General features: G+C 38.1%; 1 protein-coding gene across 2 annotated transcripts; it reads right to left on the bottom strand.

Annotated features, from left to right (window-relative positions):
• Positions 1 to 82: 82 nt before the first annotated feature.
• Positions 83 to 20,911, bottom strand: LOC117569259 (uncharacterized). Of its 2 annotated transcripts, none has more exons than XM_034250342.2 (9): positions 19,831 to 20,911; positions 8,881 to 9,810; positions 4,596 to 6,957; positions 4,398 to 4,524; positions 2,990 to 3,630; positions 2,826 to 2,921; positions 1,803 to 1,937; positions 1,203 to 1,726; positions 83 to 1,134 (listed from the first exon to the last, which is right to left on the bottom strand). In XM_034250342.2, exons 2-9 carry the CDS (start codon positions 9,798 to 9,800, stop codon positions 999 to 1,001), a joined length of 4,941 nt encoding a protein of 1,646 aa, XP_034106233.1. In that variant the 5' UTR covers positions 9,801 to 9,810; positions 19,831 to 20,911; the 3' UTR covers positions 83 to 998. The 2 variants fall into 2 exon arrangements, with proteins under 2 accessions (XP_034106233.1, XP_034106244.1); XM_034250353.2 differs by having other exon boundaries at positions 9,088 to 9,810; positions 19,831 to 20,910.
• Positions 20,912 to 21,169: the final 258 nt, after the last annotated feature.

Genomic DNA, 21,169 nt, shown 5'->3' with positions numbered 1-21,169 from the left:
TATTAATAGTAATAAATAATAATAGTAATTAACATAAATTTAAGTGATTTTATTTTTTTATTATTTATTGCAGTTATTGTTCATAGACATTAATATATAATGGCATTAAAAAATACAAAATATATCTTGTGTTTATATTTTCATCTATGTTTTTTCTCCATTCTTCGCTTAATTAGAATGTTTACTATTATTAAATTTAAAATGCAATCATATAAAAATACATAAATATGGATAGTGAAATATTTAAATATAAATTGGAAAAAAAATACAAATATAATTAAGTTTGCAATAGTGAAAAGATGGATGTGAAATTAAATTTTCCCTAGCTACACACACACACACACACACATTGTCAGTCATACTAATATAATTACACAAACGAACAAAACATACACACAAAATGTCGAAGATGCCTCGGAGGAACTAGCTACATTGAAGACAGATGGCATAGCTTTAAGATAAATGTTGTTAAATGCACAACGTTGAAAAGAATACTCCAAAAAAACTAATGACATAAAGAAATTGGAATAATGTTTCTTGTCGGATATTCATTGATAAGTACATGAATATAAAAAGTACTCATATGTGGATAAGTTTGTGAGGCTATGAAAGATTTAAGTGTGAACCAAAAGCGTTGAACTTAATTCGATGTGCTGGGGATATTATAAAAGAATGATATAATTTGCTAAATTACATTATTGATAGATGGAAATTATTTTTTTTGTATTGCACAAATGCTAAAAACACATTTTAATTTGCTTTATCACGATCGTTATGGAAACTTTAACTTCGGATCGATCAATTCAAGTTTAGAGTATATTATTCAATAGTATCTACAATTTATCGCACTAAAAAAACACTAAATAATATTGCCAATTAAGCTAAACAAAAAAAAAAAACATAAGAAAAAATGTTTTTAAATAATAATAATAATTAGAAAGGACCAGTATGAATAAATTAAAATTAAGGGTAGAATAATCTTGGAAAATTGTTCTCTCTCACTTGATGATGATCTCCGCTGGCGGCAATATATTATCCCCATGTAGACAATACCAAATGCTTGAATACCAAATGGTGCGATCGACCCATTCACTGCCCGCCAGCACATGACCAATGTACGGAGCATCACGCGATCTGCAAAAGTGCAACATGGAAAATATTATGCATACCATATAATACAATTGTGATCATGTCTTGCTTACCTCATAATTTGCGCCTGAGTGCGCTCCACAAATGTGATGGCCCAGCTCCAGGGGAAGTCACGCTTGCGTTCACAGCCCAAATACGCGGTTGAGCTCTGCAGGAATATTTCACGTATTATCGTTGTCTTGTCGTTCTTATCCTTCTTCGAGACAACAATTTTGCCATCACGCAGCTCACACTGCAGCGACTTAAAGGACTTGGTGCGATAGTCAGCAAAGCGCAGCTCCTTGCCCGGCGTCACTGTCGCCAGATTCTTCACAGCCCGCTGCACCTCGCGCAGCATATCGATGGGTCGAACCACAAGATAATTGTGCTTGCGATCCTCTTCGGGCCAATACGACCAATTCAATATGACATCGAACACTTTGGCATCGTGATGCAGCGGCCGCTCAAGACTATCATTCAAGATCACCTCGTACAGCGTAAGCTGATGTGTGGGCAATCGCATCTTCTCCGAATACTCGCGACACAACTCATAGGCGGTCTTTGTCGGTGAGATTGTCGCATTCACTTGTGTCTTCTCCTGTGTGCAAATGTGAAAAAAATGTGTTAGTAATGTATTGTATTATTTTAGGCATTTCTCGCTCGCTCGGTCTTACCTCTGTTGTATTATCCGGATTGGGATTTAGACTGATCCAGATCTTAATATCACCAGACTGTTTCACAGCATCTTTAAGTGTCTCAGCGGCAGCATAGTATTTTTGCAGGCACATCAGCATGGCTTGCTCCTTTTTCTATGGAACATAAGGATAAAAAGAAGCAAAAGGTGTTAGAAAGAATGCTTATAAATGTATAAGGCGATAATATTGGTTACTATAGCATATAGAGAACGTATAGATTCTTATAAATAAATAAAGAGATAGTAAACGATAATATTGGTTACTAAATCATATAGATAAATACTAGATAGATAACAATTTTAAACATATTTGCTAACAAATTGCTTATAAAAGTGCAAGGCGATAGTATTGCGATAATATTGGTTACTATAGGATATAGATAACATGTAGATTCTTATAAATATATAAAGCGATAGTAAACGATAATATTGGTTACTATAGCATATAGATAAATAGTTGATATATAAGAATTTTAAACATATTTGTTCACAAATTGCTTATAAAAGTGCAAGCCGATAGTTTGCGATAATATTTATTACTCTAGCATAAAGATAAATAATAGATAGATTACCATTTTAACTATATTTGTTTAAGGGGCATCTGTTTGAAAGATATGATGAGTGACCGATCAGTTTAAAAAGAAGTGAAATAAATTGGGCACATTGAAGCCAAGATCGTTTGGAGAGATTTTGTGTATATCGAGAGAGCCATAAAATTTTTTTGTTTTCATTTTGGTGCCGTATAAAACTTTTGCTCATTCATTGCTGCGAGTTTGTCGTTTGACTAAAGTTCATATTTGTGTTTTAAAATAGTATATATAGTATAGTATATAGTATAGTAGTATATAGTATTGAGTGACGGACAAATATGATCTATATTAGCTTGTAATTGGGAAATGCAGCTTAGATCGACAAGCTATTCAAGTAGTAACTTTCTTTATGTAAACAAATTGAATCACAATTGCAAATAAACTTAATTTTGTTGTATATATTAGATGCTTACCATTTCATCGGCGCTGCAGGGAAATAGATTCTTATAGAGTACAATTAGATCGGTGAGCACATCGGCCTCCTTCTGTGAGTAAATGAGTTCGTCACACTGCACAAAGAGTTGTCACATTAAACGATTAGCAAATTGTCAATTTATGCAACTGGTAGTTAACTTACCTTCTTCGCCAGCAGTGTGGGACCCCAGATCATGGTTAGATTCTGTATGCTCATTTTGTTCTTCGCCTGCTGCGAACTGATGAACACCAAGTGGCCAACGATGCGTCGCAACGTCTCGTGCTCAATGGTGCTCAGCCGTCCGAGCAGCTCCCTGTAGATGGGTATCTTCTCGGAGGCCACAGCGAGTTCGGTGACAAACACAAAGCTGTCGGTTAGTTTGCCCAGCAAACGTTCGGGCAGATCGCGCATGAAACGCTTGAGGACATTGGCCACATCGTGTTCATTGTATTCGTTGCGCGTGATCTCCACATTGAAGGCATCCGCACGAAAGGCGCTCATCAGTTTGTGCATCGAATTCTCCGATCCGGACTTGCGATAAATGCCCTCCGACATGGAGCCGTGAATGTACACGAAATTGATGCACTTGTCCACGATGACGGGCACATCGTAGCGCGTCAGCTGCTGATCGCCCAGCGAGAAGCCATTGTTGTGGGCCACCTCGCGAATGATGTGTCGCCAGATCTTAGTTTCCCTCGCCGAGCTCATGATCATGTACACCGAGTACGGCGGACAGTCGATCATCAGCAACGGGCCGCTCTCCACGTGCAGATTGTCAATGGAATCGTCGCTCTCCTTCAGCACTGCAGCAGCGCAATGAAATAGAAAGAGAAACCACATTTAGCATGACACCGATTGAATAGACATAACATTTATGATCCAAAATTAGATGTGTGTGAAGATTTGATATTGAGATATGGATTTAAGAAGTATACAAGGTAGAATCGACTATAACAAATGTCGACTATCAGGTCGAAAATGTTCTAAATGCCGAAACTATAAAATATGAACGAGTGCAAACGTAATAGATCCCTTCTACTTTTCACATAGGCGAACGGGTCAAAAATGTTGCAGAAGTAAAACCCAAATTATCTATTCTAAACTTGTCGCGGTGTTTTTTTGTTTCTGACAAACCTATTTAACCCTATTAACTTCTCCCGAAAGTGCATTTTAAACATGCAGACAAACCTAATAGACCCTTTTTGCTTTCCCAAAAGATAACTAGTCAAATATGTTGTAAAAGTCACACCCAAATAAGCAATTGTAAATGAGTCGTGGTGTTTTTTTACAGAGAAAGATTTTAAACCTTTTTTACTTTTCCCAAAAGGGAATTTTAAACGAGCAGGCAGTCGTGGTTATTTTGTTTCTGACAAACCTAATAGACCCTTTCTACTTTTCACAAAAGTTAACGGGTCACAAAAGGTTGTATAAATTATGCCGAGACTTTCAAAAGGTGACTTCGAATATGTTTTTGACAAACCTAATAGACTCTTTTTACATTTGTCAAAAGCGAACTGGTCGAATAGTGTAATGCCAAAAAGTGTAAATTGTTAATGCCATTTATACTGACCTATGCAACGCGCTTTGCGCAGATCCATTTTCTCGACATTTCCGTTGGCCTCGCTGACAAAGATGAGACGTCGCTGACTCTTGCGCAACACCAGCCAAGTGCCGCTCCATTCTGAGGTGATGGAATTCTGCAGCGAATAAGAAAGCAATGCATTAAATAGTAAATATTAGAAAGATAAAAGCAGAAAGATGAGCTCACCTTAAGGTAGCACCAGCCGGCGCGATAATAGTGGCAGGTATATTTCACGGGCACGCTGTTCGTGAGACTCTCGAGGATCTTTTGCATCCAGACACCGCGCTCGGACTCCTTGCCCACACCATAGAGATGGGCGACACGCTGTTGCTTCACATTGCCGCAGGCATTGCTGGTCATCAACAGATTCGGATTGGAGGACATATTATCGGAGGTGGCGTTGCCATTCTTCGGCTGCGACGTGGTCACCTCGAAGCAATAGAAATGCGTGGCACTGTCCGTGACGCGACTGTTGCTGACGCACTGCAGCGTCGTGATCGTGTCGAGCGGTATCAGTTCCTTGGGCGTCTTCATCTCCTGATCGAGGAACGTCTGAAACTGACGATCACGCAGAATGGCCTTGCGATTCTGCATCTCCTTGAGTATGTCCTCGACGACGCCCGAGGGAAAACGCACCAGCGGTCCCTCGTAGCGCACCAGCAGAGGCGACAAACACGGACGTGGCACCATCTGGAGTGCCACCTTGACATCCGACTGCCGTTGGGCAGCGCCCTTAAAGCTGGCGCGTCGCTTCATCGCATCCATGCGCAGTTTGACATTCGAGAAGGCGCTCATCGTTTGCCTAAAACGTGAACCGAGCGTGGAGCGTGTTTCACCGCCAGCTGAAGCTGTTGGCGATGTGGTTGTCGCTGCTGCTGCGGCTGATGTTGATGCTCCGACTGCTGCTGCTGCTGCTGATGATGATGATGATGTGGCCAGCGGTTGACCGTCGCCGCCAATGGCCTCCAGATACGTGGGCGGACTGTCGCCCTCGATGTGTGTGTTCGCCTTGTCGCCCACAAACCAATTTGTGCGATTCCGCGATGGCGCCGACAAATCAACGACCACAGCGGATGCTGCGGACTTTTCGTCGAGGCGACAAAGGAAGGGTTTGGCGCGTGCCTCGACTGCATCGGGGGAATCGGAATCTTCCTGCAACTGCTCGTTGCTTGCGGCAGTCGATGGGGAAGTTGTTGCTGCCCCAGCTACGGCAGCCGTTGTTCTTGTTGGCGTTGTTGGTGTGGTGGCATCATTGTTGCGCGCATCCTCCTCGGAGGTGCACATGCTGACATCGTCCTGCTCCCGCTTGATGGTGCCATAAGTGTCCTCCTCGAGCAGATGCTCGAGCAGCAGCAGTTCGTTGCTTTTGTTCGAACGCGCCAGCGTCGATGATTTGCTCATCAGCGGATCAAACTCTTCGATCAACTCCGCATGCGTTCCAGCTCCGATTCCCGATCCCGCTCCCGACCAGCCGCCAACTGCACCATCGTTGCTGTCCAGCTCGCCATCTTCGCTGATGCACGCGAGTTCCGGCTGTGGTGTCAGAAGCTTGTTGCGACTATTGCTGCTGGTGGCCATCTCAAAGAGCTTGCCGTAGGTGGCCTCCTGATTGGCATACAACGGCTCAGGGGACGAGCATGAATCGCAGTCGACGTCCTCCTCTTCTGCCTCGCCAGGATTCACCGCGGCCTCGTCGTAGAACTGCCACGAGTCGCTGCGCTCTGGCTTCGGAGCACGCGCCTCTTCGGCGGCAATGTTCGCATTGAGGAGCAGCGATTCCTTGCGTTCCGCATCGGCTGCGACGCGATTCAGTTCATGCAGCTCGGCGGAATCGACGGGCGGACGACGCAACTGTATGTTTTCGTAGTTCTTGCGACGCTTGTGGCGTGTCGGCGGCTGCAGTGCGTCCAAATGCTGCGAGAGACGCGGCGCCGGAAACGCTGGCATCGGCAACTCCTCACCTGTCGAATCGCCGCTGCTCGACTGCTGCTGGCTTCGCAGCTGCACCTTTTGTGCTGCCTCCAGAGCCAAATGCTTGGCGGCCACCGCGGGCACCGGCGGCGTGGGTCGCGACCGCAATGCCTCATCGTAGCTGGGCGGCTTGGCAGCCTTGGCGGGCTTCGGCCTCGACTGCATCGGCGGCACCTCGTAGGTCAGCTCGTCGGCGGGCTGCTCGCTGAGATCCGTTTGGCCGCCGCCGTTCGCATTGCGATGCAGCGGACTATTGAACTGTATTGCACTGAACACATCCGTGTTGGGCATCGTGCGACGTCGTTCCAGCTCCGCCTCCGCTTGGCTATCCAACGACGTTCCGGTTGCCGGAGCACCGCCTGCAGCAGTCTTGTCGCGTCTGCCCAATGAGAAATTCGAACCGAAACGTTTGCCAGCAGCGTTTCGCAGATCGGTGCCGAGATTGCTGATCGCCTCCGTGGAGCTCTTTAGATTCTTGTCGATGCGCTTCTTGGCGCCCTTCGCCTTGAAGGCAACGCGCTCGCCAATCGCCTCGCCGAGTAGTTTCGATGTGTTGCCCAGCGAGCGCAGCAGGTTCCTTCAAAAGAATGTCGAGAGTTGAGATGAATGCGGAAAGGAGAGTGCAAAGTTATTTGGCTGGTTAGTGCAAACCCTAAGCTAAGGGAACTGTTTGTTGTTAACACACAAAAACACCTCTCTAAAAACTAAGAGCAACGATCGTTCGTCGTTCGTCTGCAACTTTCCAGCGCCAACTGATCCTGCCACCAACAAAAGAAAAGATCTCCAAACGGATCTGTGCTGCCATTGAACTTGAAAGTCGATCGTCTATATATTGTACGTATTTTTGGATCGAGTGTGATTAATGCCGCCTTGTCGGAAGTTGTTTGCTATAAATAGCTACGCAGCGGATCTCGCTCTCGATCTTGAGCTATACTTAGTTTAGTCGCAGTGTGTAGAGCGTGCTAAAGATTTTGGGAATCTGTTTCAGCTGTCGCCGCAATTCATCCCCTCTTCAAGTGAAAGAAGATGCTCTACAAAAAGAAGTGTTTGTGTCGCAACTGTTTACTGATTGCACACCGCAGTTCAACGCGCCGTGACAACAACAACACCAAGAGTCAAGGACCATTGATCACTCAGACTGATCAATGTAGAAAGATCAGTTGCAAAGAATTGTATTGCTATGACATCTGTTTGAAGATCGACAAGAAATATGTTCTTGTTGTACGCATGCTTTCTATATAAAAACGTAAAAATTAGTTGATTGCGGCTGCATTTTAAAAACCGTTCGGAAAGATCAATGATCAGTGGAATTCAAAATGAAGATCCACGAAGTTTCAAAAACTTGCCAAGAACTTTCAAAGGGAGTAGCGGAAAATTCTGCGTAAATATATTTCTAATGATTGTTGAAACCATTGAATTAGTTTCGAAATTATATTAATTTCTGTAACAAAACTTTGGCTCAGCTTGAAAGATTGTTTTAATAGTTAATAGAGTTGGAAAGGAAGACAAAGCGTATTTGTAAATGTGTTGAACACAAATCTCTAAACATATTTGTTAATTGCTCAAAAACAATTCACAAAAGCTGTGAGAAGCCATTATAAATATAAAGTTTGATTGACAAGAACAAATTCTTTACTAGAGCTTAAAATAATAATATTGAAGTGCATGATATCAATAATATAAAATTGTTTTTAAAACTTTACAAAACTTGTAAAGTCATAATAAGCCTAACAGTTTCAGAACCGAATTAAATTGAGGTGCGATGTAAAATATTTGAGAGTCGTAAAAAATATAATATGAAAATATATATAATACGAATACTGTGTATTTAGCTGTTTGTCTAACTTAAAATTTGGATTAAAGAAAAGATTAGTACATTAAAATAAAAAGATGTAAAACATCAAATGATTATTGATCTATTATTATAACCTATATTATAATCTGTTCTTTGTACTTCGAACTGGGTTCTCTATGGTAAAGAGAACGTACCGATATTTCGATATTCATTAGTTAAAGCTGAATTCTAATATTTTCTCAAATTGCATCTTTTTCATTCTAGTTTCATCAACATACATTTAATACTGATTGGAGGATTTAAATAGAAATATATGAAAAAGGAATTTGTAATCGTAAAATCGGGCGATGATAAATCGTAAACTGATTTGCCAAGGGTTAAGTGGACACCATGTGTTTTTTTTTTGGGTATGTACAAAGTTTTTAATGTGTTTCCATGACCTTGGGAGGAAGGGAATTTTGTGTGGTGTGCAGTCCAAAGTAACTAAATATTTAGTAAGTTAAACCAACTACTTGATTAATTACCCAATCCAGACTACTTGTATTAGTTAAATTGATTGCTTTGGTTTGGTTTTGGTTTGTTTTGTATGAGTGTACTTAAAGTAGTTGTAAAAACCCATTAGAATTAAACGAAAAAAATTAAATAAAAGACACCAAGGTAAAAGAGTGTGGAAAAAGCAAGTGAAAAATTGTTGAAAACGTTTACTTGGGATCGTCACAGCTCGCAGAAATCTCCGACAGATCGGACGAGGCGGCGCCATCCGCCTCGGCCTCTGTTTCGATTTCGATGTCAGATTCAGTTTCAGTTTCTGTATCGGTTTCGGTTTCATTTTGTGTTTGACTCTCAATATCTGTTTCAGTTTGGGGCTCCCGCTGAACAACATCCTTGTGCTCACCCTCAACGTCTACGTACCCGGGTGACGGCGACTTGAATTTGCCGCTCTGTGAACCGCTCTCGCTGCAGTCGAGCGATGCATTCGATGCGTAACGGGAATCATCCTCCGGCTGCCCGTTGCCTCCAATGCTCGTTGTGGAGAACTCACTCGAGATGGAGCAGCGATCGGGGCGACGACGTTCGAGTTCGAGTTGTTGCTGCTTCGTTGGCACTTGAGGCGCAGCACGCAATGCCTTCTTTGGCAATGTTCCAGGTTGCTCTTCCGCTGCTTTCACAGCCTTCGCTTCCGCTTCTCGTTCTCGCTCTTCGTCTTCCTCCTTTTCGAGCAGCAGTTCCGCTCTTGCTCGCTGCCTGGGCGCTGGCTTGGGCGTCGCATAAAGCGGCTCTGTGGGCACATTCTCATTGGCATCGGGTCCATAGATTGGCTGCTCCACGTTCAGCTCCTGCAGTATCAGTTTGTTGTGACTATAAGCTGGCAGTTTCTTGTCAGCGCAACTTGCGTGCATATTCTCCACATCGATGTTTAACTTTTTGCACGCACTGTTGTTGTTAATATTGTTGTTGTTGTTGTTGCTGTGACTGTGATTGATTTGATTGGTGCTACTGGCAGTACTTGTGCTGCTGCTGCTGTTCACATTGATCTCGATATTCTCATAGTCGGCAGCCCGTATCTCCGGGTAAAGGCGACGCGGAGCCGGCACGGGACGTGCCTGCATTCCCGCCCGATCCATCTCCAAGGGCCTGAAAGCAAAGGAGAAAAAGTTAAAATCAGAATTGGCCAGAAGCAAAGGAAATTCTAGTAAATGCTTTAAGGTTGTCGTTGATGTAGCAAAGGCTTCTAAGCGTTTATACCAATGTGTAAAATTAGAAAAGCACAAAGAGTAGGAAAACAGTCGAGCACACTCCATTGTAAGAGACTCATTTTAAATAAAACCATATTCTACAAACATAATAAATTAATATAGGTAAACATTACTGAAATATTTCAATACATGTGGTATATTAATTCTAAAAATAATATTATATTAAAAATACTAAAATATATCGATATATTTGGTATATTTAAATAGTACTATATTCAAAATATACCAGAGAATTGAAAATATACCAAATTGTCTGCCAAAGCAAAGTCGGCGTTCTTTGCCATACAAAAGTATTTCTTAAATAACTTCTTAAATTGTTGTCTGATCGCAAAAAAAATTCTGGAATTATAAATACTATAGTTATAATTATTCTTTCGAATTGTATCTAAATTACAAATTTTTTAAGTTTGTTATATTTTACAACAAAAATTGGAATGTAAAAGAATGATAGCTTTCTTTTTTGATAATTAACTAATAAAACATTTTGTTTCTTACATTGAATTTCTTAAATTTTAAGTTAAAATAAAAAATAAAACAATTTTAAGAGGTATTTCCCCATTATTCCAATCTTCCAATATTCCAAGTATTCTAGTTATCATAATACTAATAACTAAAATTAAAGGCTATTAAAATGTTAAGATATAATACTTCTATCAAGTCACTTGAGCTAATTTTGGGAAAAACTAGAAGGCACTCTTGTATGGAAGCCGTTAAATTGTTAGAGACACTAAATACTACTTATGAGTCAGTTTGTCATCATAATTCTTATCGAGCTTTACTCACTTATCAGCTGGTAAAACCAAATAGATATATCTTAATGACATTTAGAAGCAATCCTCTAATATTATAACAAAAGAAAAACGAAAAAAAACTTTCGTCTGGCTTATAAACTGAATGAACTAAGAAATTACAAAATTTATTTATACAAACAAAGTATTTGGCTCAATTTTGTCGGCAAAATTTCTTCAAATAAGCATTGCTATCATAATCTATTATATCATATAATATTTTCATTCTATTCTAAATGGCGACTAGGTTTCTTTTTGGTAAGGAAAACGTTTCTTATAAGGCATCCTTATTTCCGAAAGGATTAATAAAATATTTCGATAGTCTTCAGTTAGTTTTCCAATCAGCTGAGTTCGAATATTTCCTCATGTTGCATCATTCTAGTTTTATCAATATAACTTTAATACTGACTGTTGAATTTAAATAGAAATATATAGAAATAGAAAAAGGAATACACATTACTTGTCATAACTTCGTTGTCCTTTCAAATAAGCATTGCTATAATAAAAAAATAAAATATATTTAACTCGCTGACCAAGCTAAGAAAATGTTAGGTAATTTTGCAATTTAGGTAATAGAAATTAGGTATATAAATTATTTTATATTTGGACAGTCATAAAGTTTTTGGTATTTCTACCTAAGGTAACTTGGAAATTAACACAACCCACGCCATATGGCTGCCTGAAGGATGGATTTGATTGCCTGTCGCAAGTTGTCAATTTTGCTACCTGTTGCATATAAAAGTTGCATCTTTACGGTGGCATTGACACAGTTCAAGAGTTCACTTCAAAGGTGTAACATGTACCAGGTGACAAAGGGCAACATCTATCAGATTCAATACAATATTTGGCAACTCTTGTTGTGTATCGTTGCGCAGTTGTTTGATCACATTTTCAACTACAAATCAGTAGTAAAAATAACAACAACAACGACAGCAATTAAAAGTACAAAAATGCACAACGGACAATTCGAGCTGCCTCCTTCTCATCGTCAACAACAACAAGAGCAACGAAAGCAAACTCAGGTCACAGAATATGCCAAAGTGGAGCTGTTGCATCGGATGCTGGTGGCGCAACAGTTGCAACAGCTGGAACAGCGTCGCTTGGTGCGTCTTGCTTTGGCGCAACAACAACAACAACTGCGACAACAACAACAACGACATCGACGACCCGACTTCGAGTTGAGTAATTAGATGCCGTTTATAATTTATGTCAGTTTAAGTTTAGACAATTTTAGCATATTTAAGTGGTAATTATCATAGAAATTCAACAAAAATAAACAATAAAATTGCAACAACAAAAACAAACAAATTTTACGACTCAATGCGGAAAAGGGAAAAATGGGAAAAATTATTCGAAACGTGTAGAATTTGACAATAATTCTGAATTCATAAATTCATAAATATATTTCATCATTTAGGAATTCACAAAATTGTCGTTTTATAATTGTTTTAAAATAGAAAAACCTTTATTACAAAATTGTCAATTCTTATAACATCTGAAAATTAAAAAAAAAAAAAAACTAACTTCAGAAGATCATAATTTTACGAAATCCTAAGCTATGGAATATATATTTGAGTATTTGTAGAAAATATTCCATAAATTAGGAATTCACAAAATTATCATCTTTTTTTTATTTGCATTTTTTACATTTATAGAAATCACCGAATTAAAATGTAGCAAACAAAATAACTAAAGTTAGTTTTTTATTGTAACGAAAATTTAATATTGAATGAACTTCGGCAAAGGGGAAAACGTTTAGAATTTTACAATATTTTTATTCATTAAGAATTTGCTAAATAAGCATTTTTTATTACGAAATTTCCATTCCTTAAAGTGAACGAAAAAAAACCAGATTACTAAATATATATTTTATATACAAACTATTGAAAGCACATATTAAATTAGTCAAACAATATAATTATAAGTCGTTTTCTTATTGTCACAAAAATGTTGCAAATAGACAAGTTGGTACCCAAAAGATTTATAAAATATTTAGATATTTCTTAGTTTGACTCTTGCCAATCATTTATGCATAGTTTCATTTACATTAGTTACACCAAGCAAAATTTCAAAGCAAAGATAAAGTTACTTCTCCATAGCAAATTTACGAGTTTTACGAGAAAGCGCAATTATTTCAAAAGTGTAGAATTTTGCCATAGCTATTTTGCATTCTAATTCCATTTGACTGTTTAGAAGATAGAAATTCTATAGACTGTAAAAATATTTATTATTTAATTTGCGTACTTTGCGTACTGCAATCGAAATTTCAAAGTCAAAGCTACTTCTCAATAGCAAACAATATTGTATGAGTTAAGGAAAAAGGGAAAATAAGTAAACTTATTTTTATAACGTGTTAAATTTCACAATAAATATTCTGCATACACAAAAATATACAACTATTCAGAAGATGAAAGATTTTATTAACGAAGAAAAATCTTTCGTAGCCAAGCCAAGCAAACTTCTTTTGAAAATCATTTTCAAATTGCACTCGAAAGCGAACTTAAATTGCAAAGTCAACAAAGCTGTGCAAAAAAAAAAAAAAAAAAAAAAAATGACAGACACGTGTTTCCTCTAGCTGTTTATTTCCTCCGGCCAATTACTTAAGTCAGCAGCAACAACAACAACAACAATCGATATGCTGCAGACATCATTAATTGTCCATTTAGCTTTCACTTTCTGCTTTTTTTATCGCTTACGATCTTTGCCCCCTTTTGTTCGCTATCTCCCTTGTGCTGTGTCTGTTGCTGTTTTCCCCGCGTTGAAAGTACTAAAAGTGCTGCAAAAATGCTAGAAGAGACTTTAATAATGGCCCTACAAAACAACACAACTCGATCAATGCAGCCAGAAGAAAGCCAACTGAATGTGGAAGCTATTAGGGGCAAAGTAAACTCGTTGCTGTATAAGAAATAAAATGAACTCTTAGGGACATTAAAAATATATATGCAATTTGCTGCTTTGCATTGTAAACTAATTGTAAACATAATAATATTCATGTAAATGTAATTTACATTATGTAGAATGAATGCGACGCCCGCAGAATATATTAATACAATTTTAAGGGAATCATTTATGATTCAAGTCACATATTGAATATTGTTGTCACGGCTCAAAATAAGTAAGAGTCGATTGTACTCGACTGTGGGATACCTGCTACGCATTTTAAATAAAAGCAAAACTGTGCGGTATTATTCTTTTCTAATTAATGTGCTAGAAAATACTAGAATATACTGACGTATATTTTTGGTATATGGATTGTAGTTATTCAAGTAATAGTATTATATTCAAAATATACCGATTACCGATTATTAATGTACCAAATTAATATACCAAAAAATACTATAATATAGTGTAACATATATTTGGTATATTGATTGTAGTTATTTAAGTAATAGTATTAGTACTACATTTAAAATATACCAGACTATCCTCAATATACCATATTGATATACCGCAACAGTTCTAAAATATACTTAGGGCTATATTTGGTGCATTGCTAGTAGTTATTTAAGATAATTTGGTATATTTTGTACTCCATGGTATATTCTGAATGTAGTACTATTTTCTAAATATACCATAGAGCGCAAAATATACCAGATTGTCTTAAAAAACAACAATTCGTATCTGATCGCAACTATGTGGGCAGATAGCATAAATACTGTAGTTAAAATTAAATGTACTCGACACTGATCTCTGCGATCGGAGAAGCCTCTCTCTGACTGTGTTATAATACGCTTTTATCCAATGGCTAACGGCTAAAATTATTTAACGATCAATGCGTTGATAAGCTCTAGAATTTTTGTGTATGTTTATCTTTTTAATTTGATTACCACCCAACAGCAATCATCTCAGATTTTCCCCATTTTGAACAAATAGTTTCTAGTTGAATTTCTCGATAACTCCAGTTGAAGTCGGGCACATTTGCTGGAGTTCATGTTATTGTCGTTGGTTGCTTTTAAGTGGACAAGTTGAAATTGTTGTTGTTTTTTTCTTTTGTTCAATGACTTTGTTTACAATATATTTAATGAACTTGTTTATTGTTCTTGTTGCAAGATGAATGAATGAACTGTTGCAAGCAAGCATCTGTGTTGACTCATGGGACACAATCAGATTGATATTCCCACATTCGCCACATTGCGTTATGTGCCACATAAGACTATATCGAATCAATCCGAGTTGTTATTATTCAGACATGGGGAACAATTTCCTAGGAATGATGGAGGTGGAGGTCGACGTGGAGGAGGAGGAGAACTCATCCGTTTGTCGAGCGGTCGGGTCGGTCGCCTACTCGATTTGATGATTAATCGGAAAGCTGCTTCAGGCAATTGTTGCACGCTCGCTGCCCAGTGAATCAATTCTCGAGTCAGTATGTATATAGTACCTCTTGATATTATATACTCGCGTTCGCATTCGTTTGTCGGAGTACACTTGTCATCCATGTACAGAGACCACATATCGTATAACGTTAAATGTATGTGGTTACATTTATAGCGCGTCGGCTCGGCATAGCGATAACGCCAACAACAACAAAAAGAGTCTCGATTGCTACAATTATAAATCACGTATTCACACAAAACACGCGTGTGTTTGTATTTGTCATGAATGGACGTCAAAATTTGTATTAACATTTGCACAAATATTAAATATATTGTGATATATCATCAACAAGCTCCACTTCACTGTCATTCATTTTGACAAATGGAATATCAAATTACCTCTTTTATTTCCTTCGTTCTCATGCAAAGAAAGTCAATATTGAGCACAAGGTGACTTTGGCGTGAAACTGATCTGTGTTTTAGTTTCTATAAACTAGATCAAGTTCAAAAAGCAATTGTTCTTATTTTTATTAATATTTTTAATAGAAGAGGAGAAAGTATTTTTATTCACAATCAGAAAGTTGAAGGCTTATCTTTGCATTGCATGTTAATGGCACTCAAATTCAAATCCCCTTCGGTCATCGAACTGTGCAACAAATGTGTTATTATATAACTGCTTATTATCTTTACGATCTACAATCACGAAAGCACTTTGATTTTATTTATTCATAAGTGCAGCAAGAAAGATAACAAATGTATATTACAAATATATATTTTATACCAAATATAGACTTTGGTATATTTTGGTATATTAATTTGTTATATTTAAAAATACCGCATTGATAATACGGTATATTTACATAGTACTACAAATGTACACAAGGCCCTATTTGAAATATTTTTGTAGTATATTAATTCGGTATATTTTAAAATTAATATCACACTGTTTATATGGCATAATGGTATATTAATATACCATTTACAACCTTTGGTATATGTGCAGTATTTTAGTGGTATATTAATACGGTATATTTTAATATGAATATATTAATATACCATATAAATATAGCATTTTGTGTATTTGCAGTATTTTAGCGGTATAAAAATATGGTATATTTTAAAATTGACATACCAATATACCATATATAGCCTTTGGCATATTTGCAGTATTTTTGTGATATATTAATTTGGTATATTCAAAAATTAATACCTCACTGCTTGTAGCAGGTATCACACAGTCGAGCATACTCTACTAAAGCTTTCTCACTTGTTTATTTTTAAAAATAGTAATTGCGGGTTACAAAAATATCTGAGTTCGGCGTCAAGACTTTGTTCTAAATTTTTTGTAAACATTCGACAACCTTTGCGTTAACCCCACAGCTTCAATCTGGGGCGATAGCTTACTCAATATATTTATTGTGGTGCAGCGCGCTTTATCAGGCGAAACATTCCAAGCAAGTTGCTGCTCTTATCAGCTGCTTATAATTTGCTAGTAAATACGGAATTTGCACTGCATACAAAACACAAAATCTCAAAAATTTAAACAATCAGAGCAATTTGCACAAGTGTCTCTCGCAAAACTAACGTAAATTGAAAAGTTCGGGGACTCCCCAGGCTCTTATTTTTATTGAAATGAACTCTTTTGATTGAAGCTGGCAAAGACATCTTCAATCTTCAACAACAATGAGTAATACTCTCGACTTTGAAAGATTATTTACTTTGGAGTTCAACAGACGATCTGCATAAAAATACAATTCAAGGATTGACAACACAAGTGCACAACTTACGAATCACTTTTGCTATCAAGTGAGCGAATGAGTACTTTGTTCGCATTGAATGTGGTCATGTGAGTGTTTGTATTTTGAATTTATTAGACTCGCTTTTGCGCGAATGGTAAAATGTCTCGTTTTGCAGTTCCATAATTTCGCTTTTCGTTTTTATTTTTTTTTATTGTCCCCCGTTAGTCATGGTATGTCAAAATTTGCACAGATTTTTCTACTATTATTATTATATTCATGGCGACTAATTGAGCATGGTTCCCGTGAGTGAAAATGTTTGGCTAAATGAACAGCGCTTTTCGGTTTTTATTATTATTATGGTGATGATGATGATGATGATGAAGGAGACCTCTCATTGGGTAGAGTGTGTGGTGAAAGAAATCATTTGCTTTGATTTGGATTGGGCATTCGAGGTGGCAAGTGTGAAGGGAAGTGAATCAATTGCTGTAGTATAAACGAATACTGAATATTGAAATTATATAATTATTCATACCCTAACTCATGACCAGTGTCGTATCTTACTTCGCTTCATTTTTGCATATTATAGCACTTTTCATTTTCATTGTTGCATTTGATGAATCACACATCATGCACAAAAGAACAATATTTATATTATTGAACGTTGTTTAACTCGCCGGCAAAAGATGCTGATGCAGCAAGAGTTCAAGTTGCATTCGCGATAGCCATGCCAAGAATAGCAAGAGGAGGAAATTCAAGTTAAGTTGCTTTCGCAAATGTCAAGGCAAATGCAAATATACAAATCATATCGACGATAAGTGATAGATAACTGTCAAGAGTTTGTTTATTTTTAAATGCTTTGGCTAGTCGACTCAGAATTCAGTGTCCCGTTACGAAACGAGATGCAGAGGCGCAGACAACTTAACAACGAAGAGGCGCAGCCAACTTAATGCTGTCGCAGTCGCAAGTATTAATGTCTGGCAACGCTGGCTGTGTCTGGCTGTGTGTGCGAATATGTGTGTTTGCAAAGAAGTTGCAGAAATACGAGAATATTTGTGTTTTCAATCGCGTCTCTTATCGTTCGCATTCTCGCATCGATTTTCAAGTTGCTCGACGGCATTTTTTGTCGTAGGTTTCAACGATTTGGATTTGATTTATACAAGAGCCGGCTGCGACAACATTTGAATGCAGTAAGCAGTGAGTAAGGGAGATAGGCAGACAGAGAGAGAGAGAGAGAGAGAGAAAGAGATTGAATTGAATTGAGAGTGAAGTAAGAGAAGTAGAAGGGGAAAAGAGAAGAGGTGGAGGGGGAGGGGGAGCATGAGCATGTGGCATGCGTTGCATGATTAGCTGACAAAGAATTACAAAGCTCAAACGTAACTCTGCATATATTTGAAGTACATACATAAATGTATACATACATACATATTTATGTAAGTATGTATGTATGTATGTGTTTCTACAACGTGTCGCAAATGGTGACCCATCTGGTTTTTGGGCTTGTCAGCCAGTTGTCTTTGTTGTTGTTGTTGTTGCTGTTGTTATTGGCATTGTCATTGTTATTGCTGTTGTCTGCAATTGTGCTTTGTTTGCACAACAAGTTGAAAAGTTGTGTGCTGTGCTGTGCTTGGGGTCGATGAAATGACAACTTTAACGATATGCTTTTCTGTTTTATACCCTATAAACTACTAGAAATTGGGTCAAGCAGAGCAGATGTATTGTTTAACATTTGGTCAAAATTATGACCCTCAAGATAATCAATTTAATTAAAAGCAAATATTTTCGAATGTTATCTAATCATTTTGTGTATATTTTAGGTATCTGTTAGTCGAGCGATTGTGTGTCGGCTCAACTTTTTCTTTGCTTTCTAAAAGGTCACACTATTACTATTGGGCAATTTGACGTTAGTTTGCCGACTGCTTCGCTGCTGCGCATTCATCAACACTACATTTCCAATTGGAAATGCACACACACTCATACACTCACACACACGTGTTCATGTGATCTTGTTACAGTTTGCGATATCAATTATCGATTATCGAAACGTGTGCGCAATTTCGATGACATTTCCTGTAGGCGAACAGAACATCGACACTAACACACACACACACACATGCACGAAATGTGTGTCAGCCATGAAGAGAGCAGCAGGCAGTAAGCATCAAACTTAATATGTTTATAATTGTTTTAATTGCCAAACAATTAAAAGCGTTAAAAGTCCGGCAATAAGAACAACAACAATAATGCGAAATGTGCCCCATGGCCACAAAGCGTGTCACTTGCGGCGTTCCATTTTCTTTTCGCGTTGTTTTTGTTTGTGGCAACAACAGGTGGACAACAAACAGATAGAGTGAGAGAGAGCGAAAGAGATAGAACGCATTAACTGTTGACACCGATGAGTCTGACATCGCTGGCTCTCGCTCTCTTTCTCCCTTTTACATGCTTTGCTGCTAAAAATCGGAGCGATAAGCGGTAAAGACCAGACCAAGTTACACGCAAGGTGCAAAAACTACTTTGGTGTCACTACAACCATATTAAGTACATACATACTACGTCTTTGAGTGTATGCCTGTGTCTGCATTGCAATTGCAAGTCATGCATGCGCGTGTGTGTGTGTCTCTCTCTCCCTAGCTCTCTGTGTGAAAGCGCAGACAAATATTAAGTTTTGCATGCACACAACAACAAAACGAAATACTCAAATGTTAGATAATGGATTACCAACACACACATGCGCACAATTTTAATGCACTTTTAAGGCGTGTACTGTTGCTGTGTATGGGCGAACATGCGGGGCGCAGGCGTAAATGCTAAAAGAAAAGATAGGGAGAGCGAGAGAGAGACAGAGAGCGATAGCGCGAGAGAGCGTCGTTACTGAGAGAGCGACGAAGAATGCAGCGTGTTTTTTTTCGTTTTCTTTCAATAAAGTATTTTGATTTGTTATTGGTTTCAACACGCATTGAAAATGTTGTTTTTTGTTTTTTTGTTTGCAGTTGTTGAACATGTTAACAACTTATGCAAATGATGAAAGAAGAGGAGTCGTAAAATACAAATTAACTTTTACCTTTCGCTTTTGTCGTCGTTGGACAGCCGCAGTAAATTTCTATGCAATTATGCGAATTGTTGTTGTTGTTATTGTTGCTCCGTCGTTTCGTCGTTTGTCGTTGTTTGGCCTACATTTAACACCAAATTATTCACACACACACACAGAGTCACAGCAAAAAAATATATATGTATGTATGTATGTAGTAAAACGAATGTGAATTATTTGCTCTTAAAGTGCTGCACTCGACGAACTCGATGTTGGCCACATTTGTTGCTGTTGTTCTCGTTGTTGTTGTTGTTCTTGTTGTTGCTCTGCTGCTGCTTTGTTGTTGCCTTTGCGCATTTTGAAAACAACAACAAAGTACGCGTAGTATTTAATTGACGACGCGACGCGAGCACATAATGTGTGTGTGAGTGTGTGTGTGTGTGAGAGCGAGTCGATTGTTGACTGTTCCTGCTTCGTTTATCGTTTCGTTTAACTTTTGCTTGACTGGACAGTTTATTTATTTATGATTTGCGCTCACACTCCTCGCACTCGCACTCGCATTGTATTTGTAATTGTAGTTGTAGTCGCCGAATGATTCATATCCACTTGCCCGCACGAAGAACAAGAACAAAAACAAAAAATACACAACACTAAAGCAGCGTTTTTATCACAACCGCTGTTAGTGCATCTCGCTCTCTCCTTTGCTCGCGATCACAATCACAATATATGGAAACTACGTATGCGTTTATTTATGTATATGTGACCGGCAGGCGACAATAACAACGACAAACAAAAAAAAAACAAATTACAAAAAAAAAAAACGGAAAATACGCCACTATAATAATCACGAACCGAACACTTGACACAGTCTTCAACAATATGAGCAAATTGGACAGAGTCCGAAGAAATCACGGCAACATCAGCATTAACATCAAACAACTTGTTAACATTTGCTGTTGTTTTTGTTGGTCACTCTTTGTCTGTTAATATTAATTTAGATAGCGGTTTCTTGAGTATTATGCTAACACTCGCTCGCTGCCAATGCTCAAATGATCTGTCAACAGCGTACTATGTCTACGCATATCTGCTAACAAACTGTTTTGCTGTTAAGTGATCCACAAATTGTGCTGACCATCAGTGTAATGACTAACAGAGGCTGTAAATCCACAACTGACAGCTGTTTAGCAGATCTTTTCATCGGCGACGCTTAACATAAATGTCAACTGCCTGCTGTTTACAGTGCACTTCGAGCTGGGCTCTTTTAATTAGCAGACGCATACAAATAAAATTAAATTGTTATGAATTATTTATTATTTAATAATTAATACTTTTAGAGAGGTCAACATTTTTATTTATAAAAATAATTTTTTGA

The sequence above is a fragment of the Drosophila albomicans genome, chromosome X, assembly GCF_009650485.2.
Source record: "Drosophila albomicans strain 15112-1751.03 chromosome X, ASM965048v2, whole genome shotgun sequence".
Classification (NCBI taxonomy): Eukaryota; Metazoa; Arthropoda; class Insecta; order Diptera; family Drosophilidae; genus Drosophila; species Drosophila albomicans.
The sequence above is the reverse complement of the archived record's forward strand: the minus strand, read 5'-3'. Positions and strand labels throughout refer to the sequence as shown.

Excerpts from the sequence above, each read along its gene's own strand:
- LOC117569259 (XM_034250342.2), bottom strand. The coding sequence starts at position 9,800 with ATGGATCGGGCGGGAATGCAGGCACGTCCCGTGCCGGCTCCGCGTCGC. Across the intron at positions 6,958-8,880 it reads GCGAGCTGTGACGATCCCAA|GAACCTGCTGCGCTCGCTGG; the intron begins GTAAACGTTTTC and ends ATTCTTTTGAAG. Across the intron at positions 3,631-4,397 it reads GCGCAAAGCGCGTTGCATAG|TGCTGAAGGAGAGCGACGAT; the intron begins GTCAGTATAAAT and ends GCGCTGCTGCAG.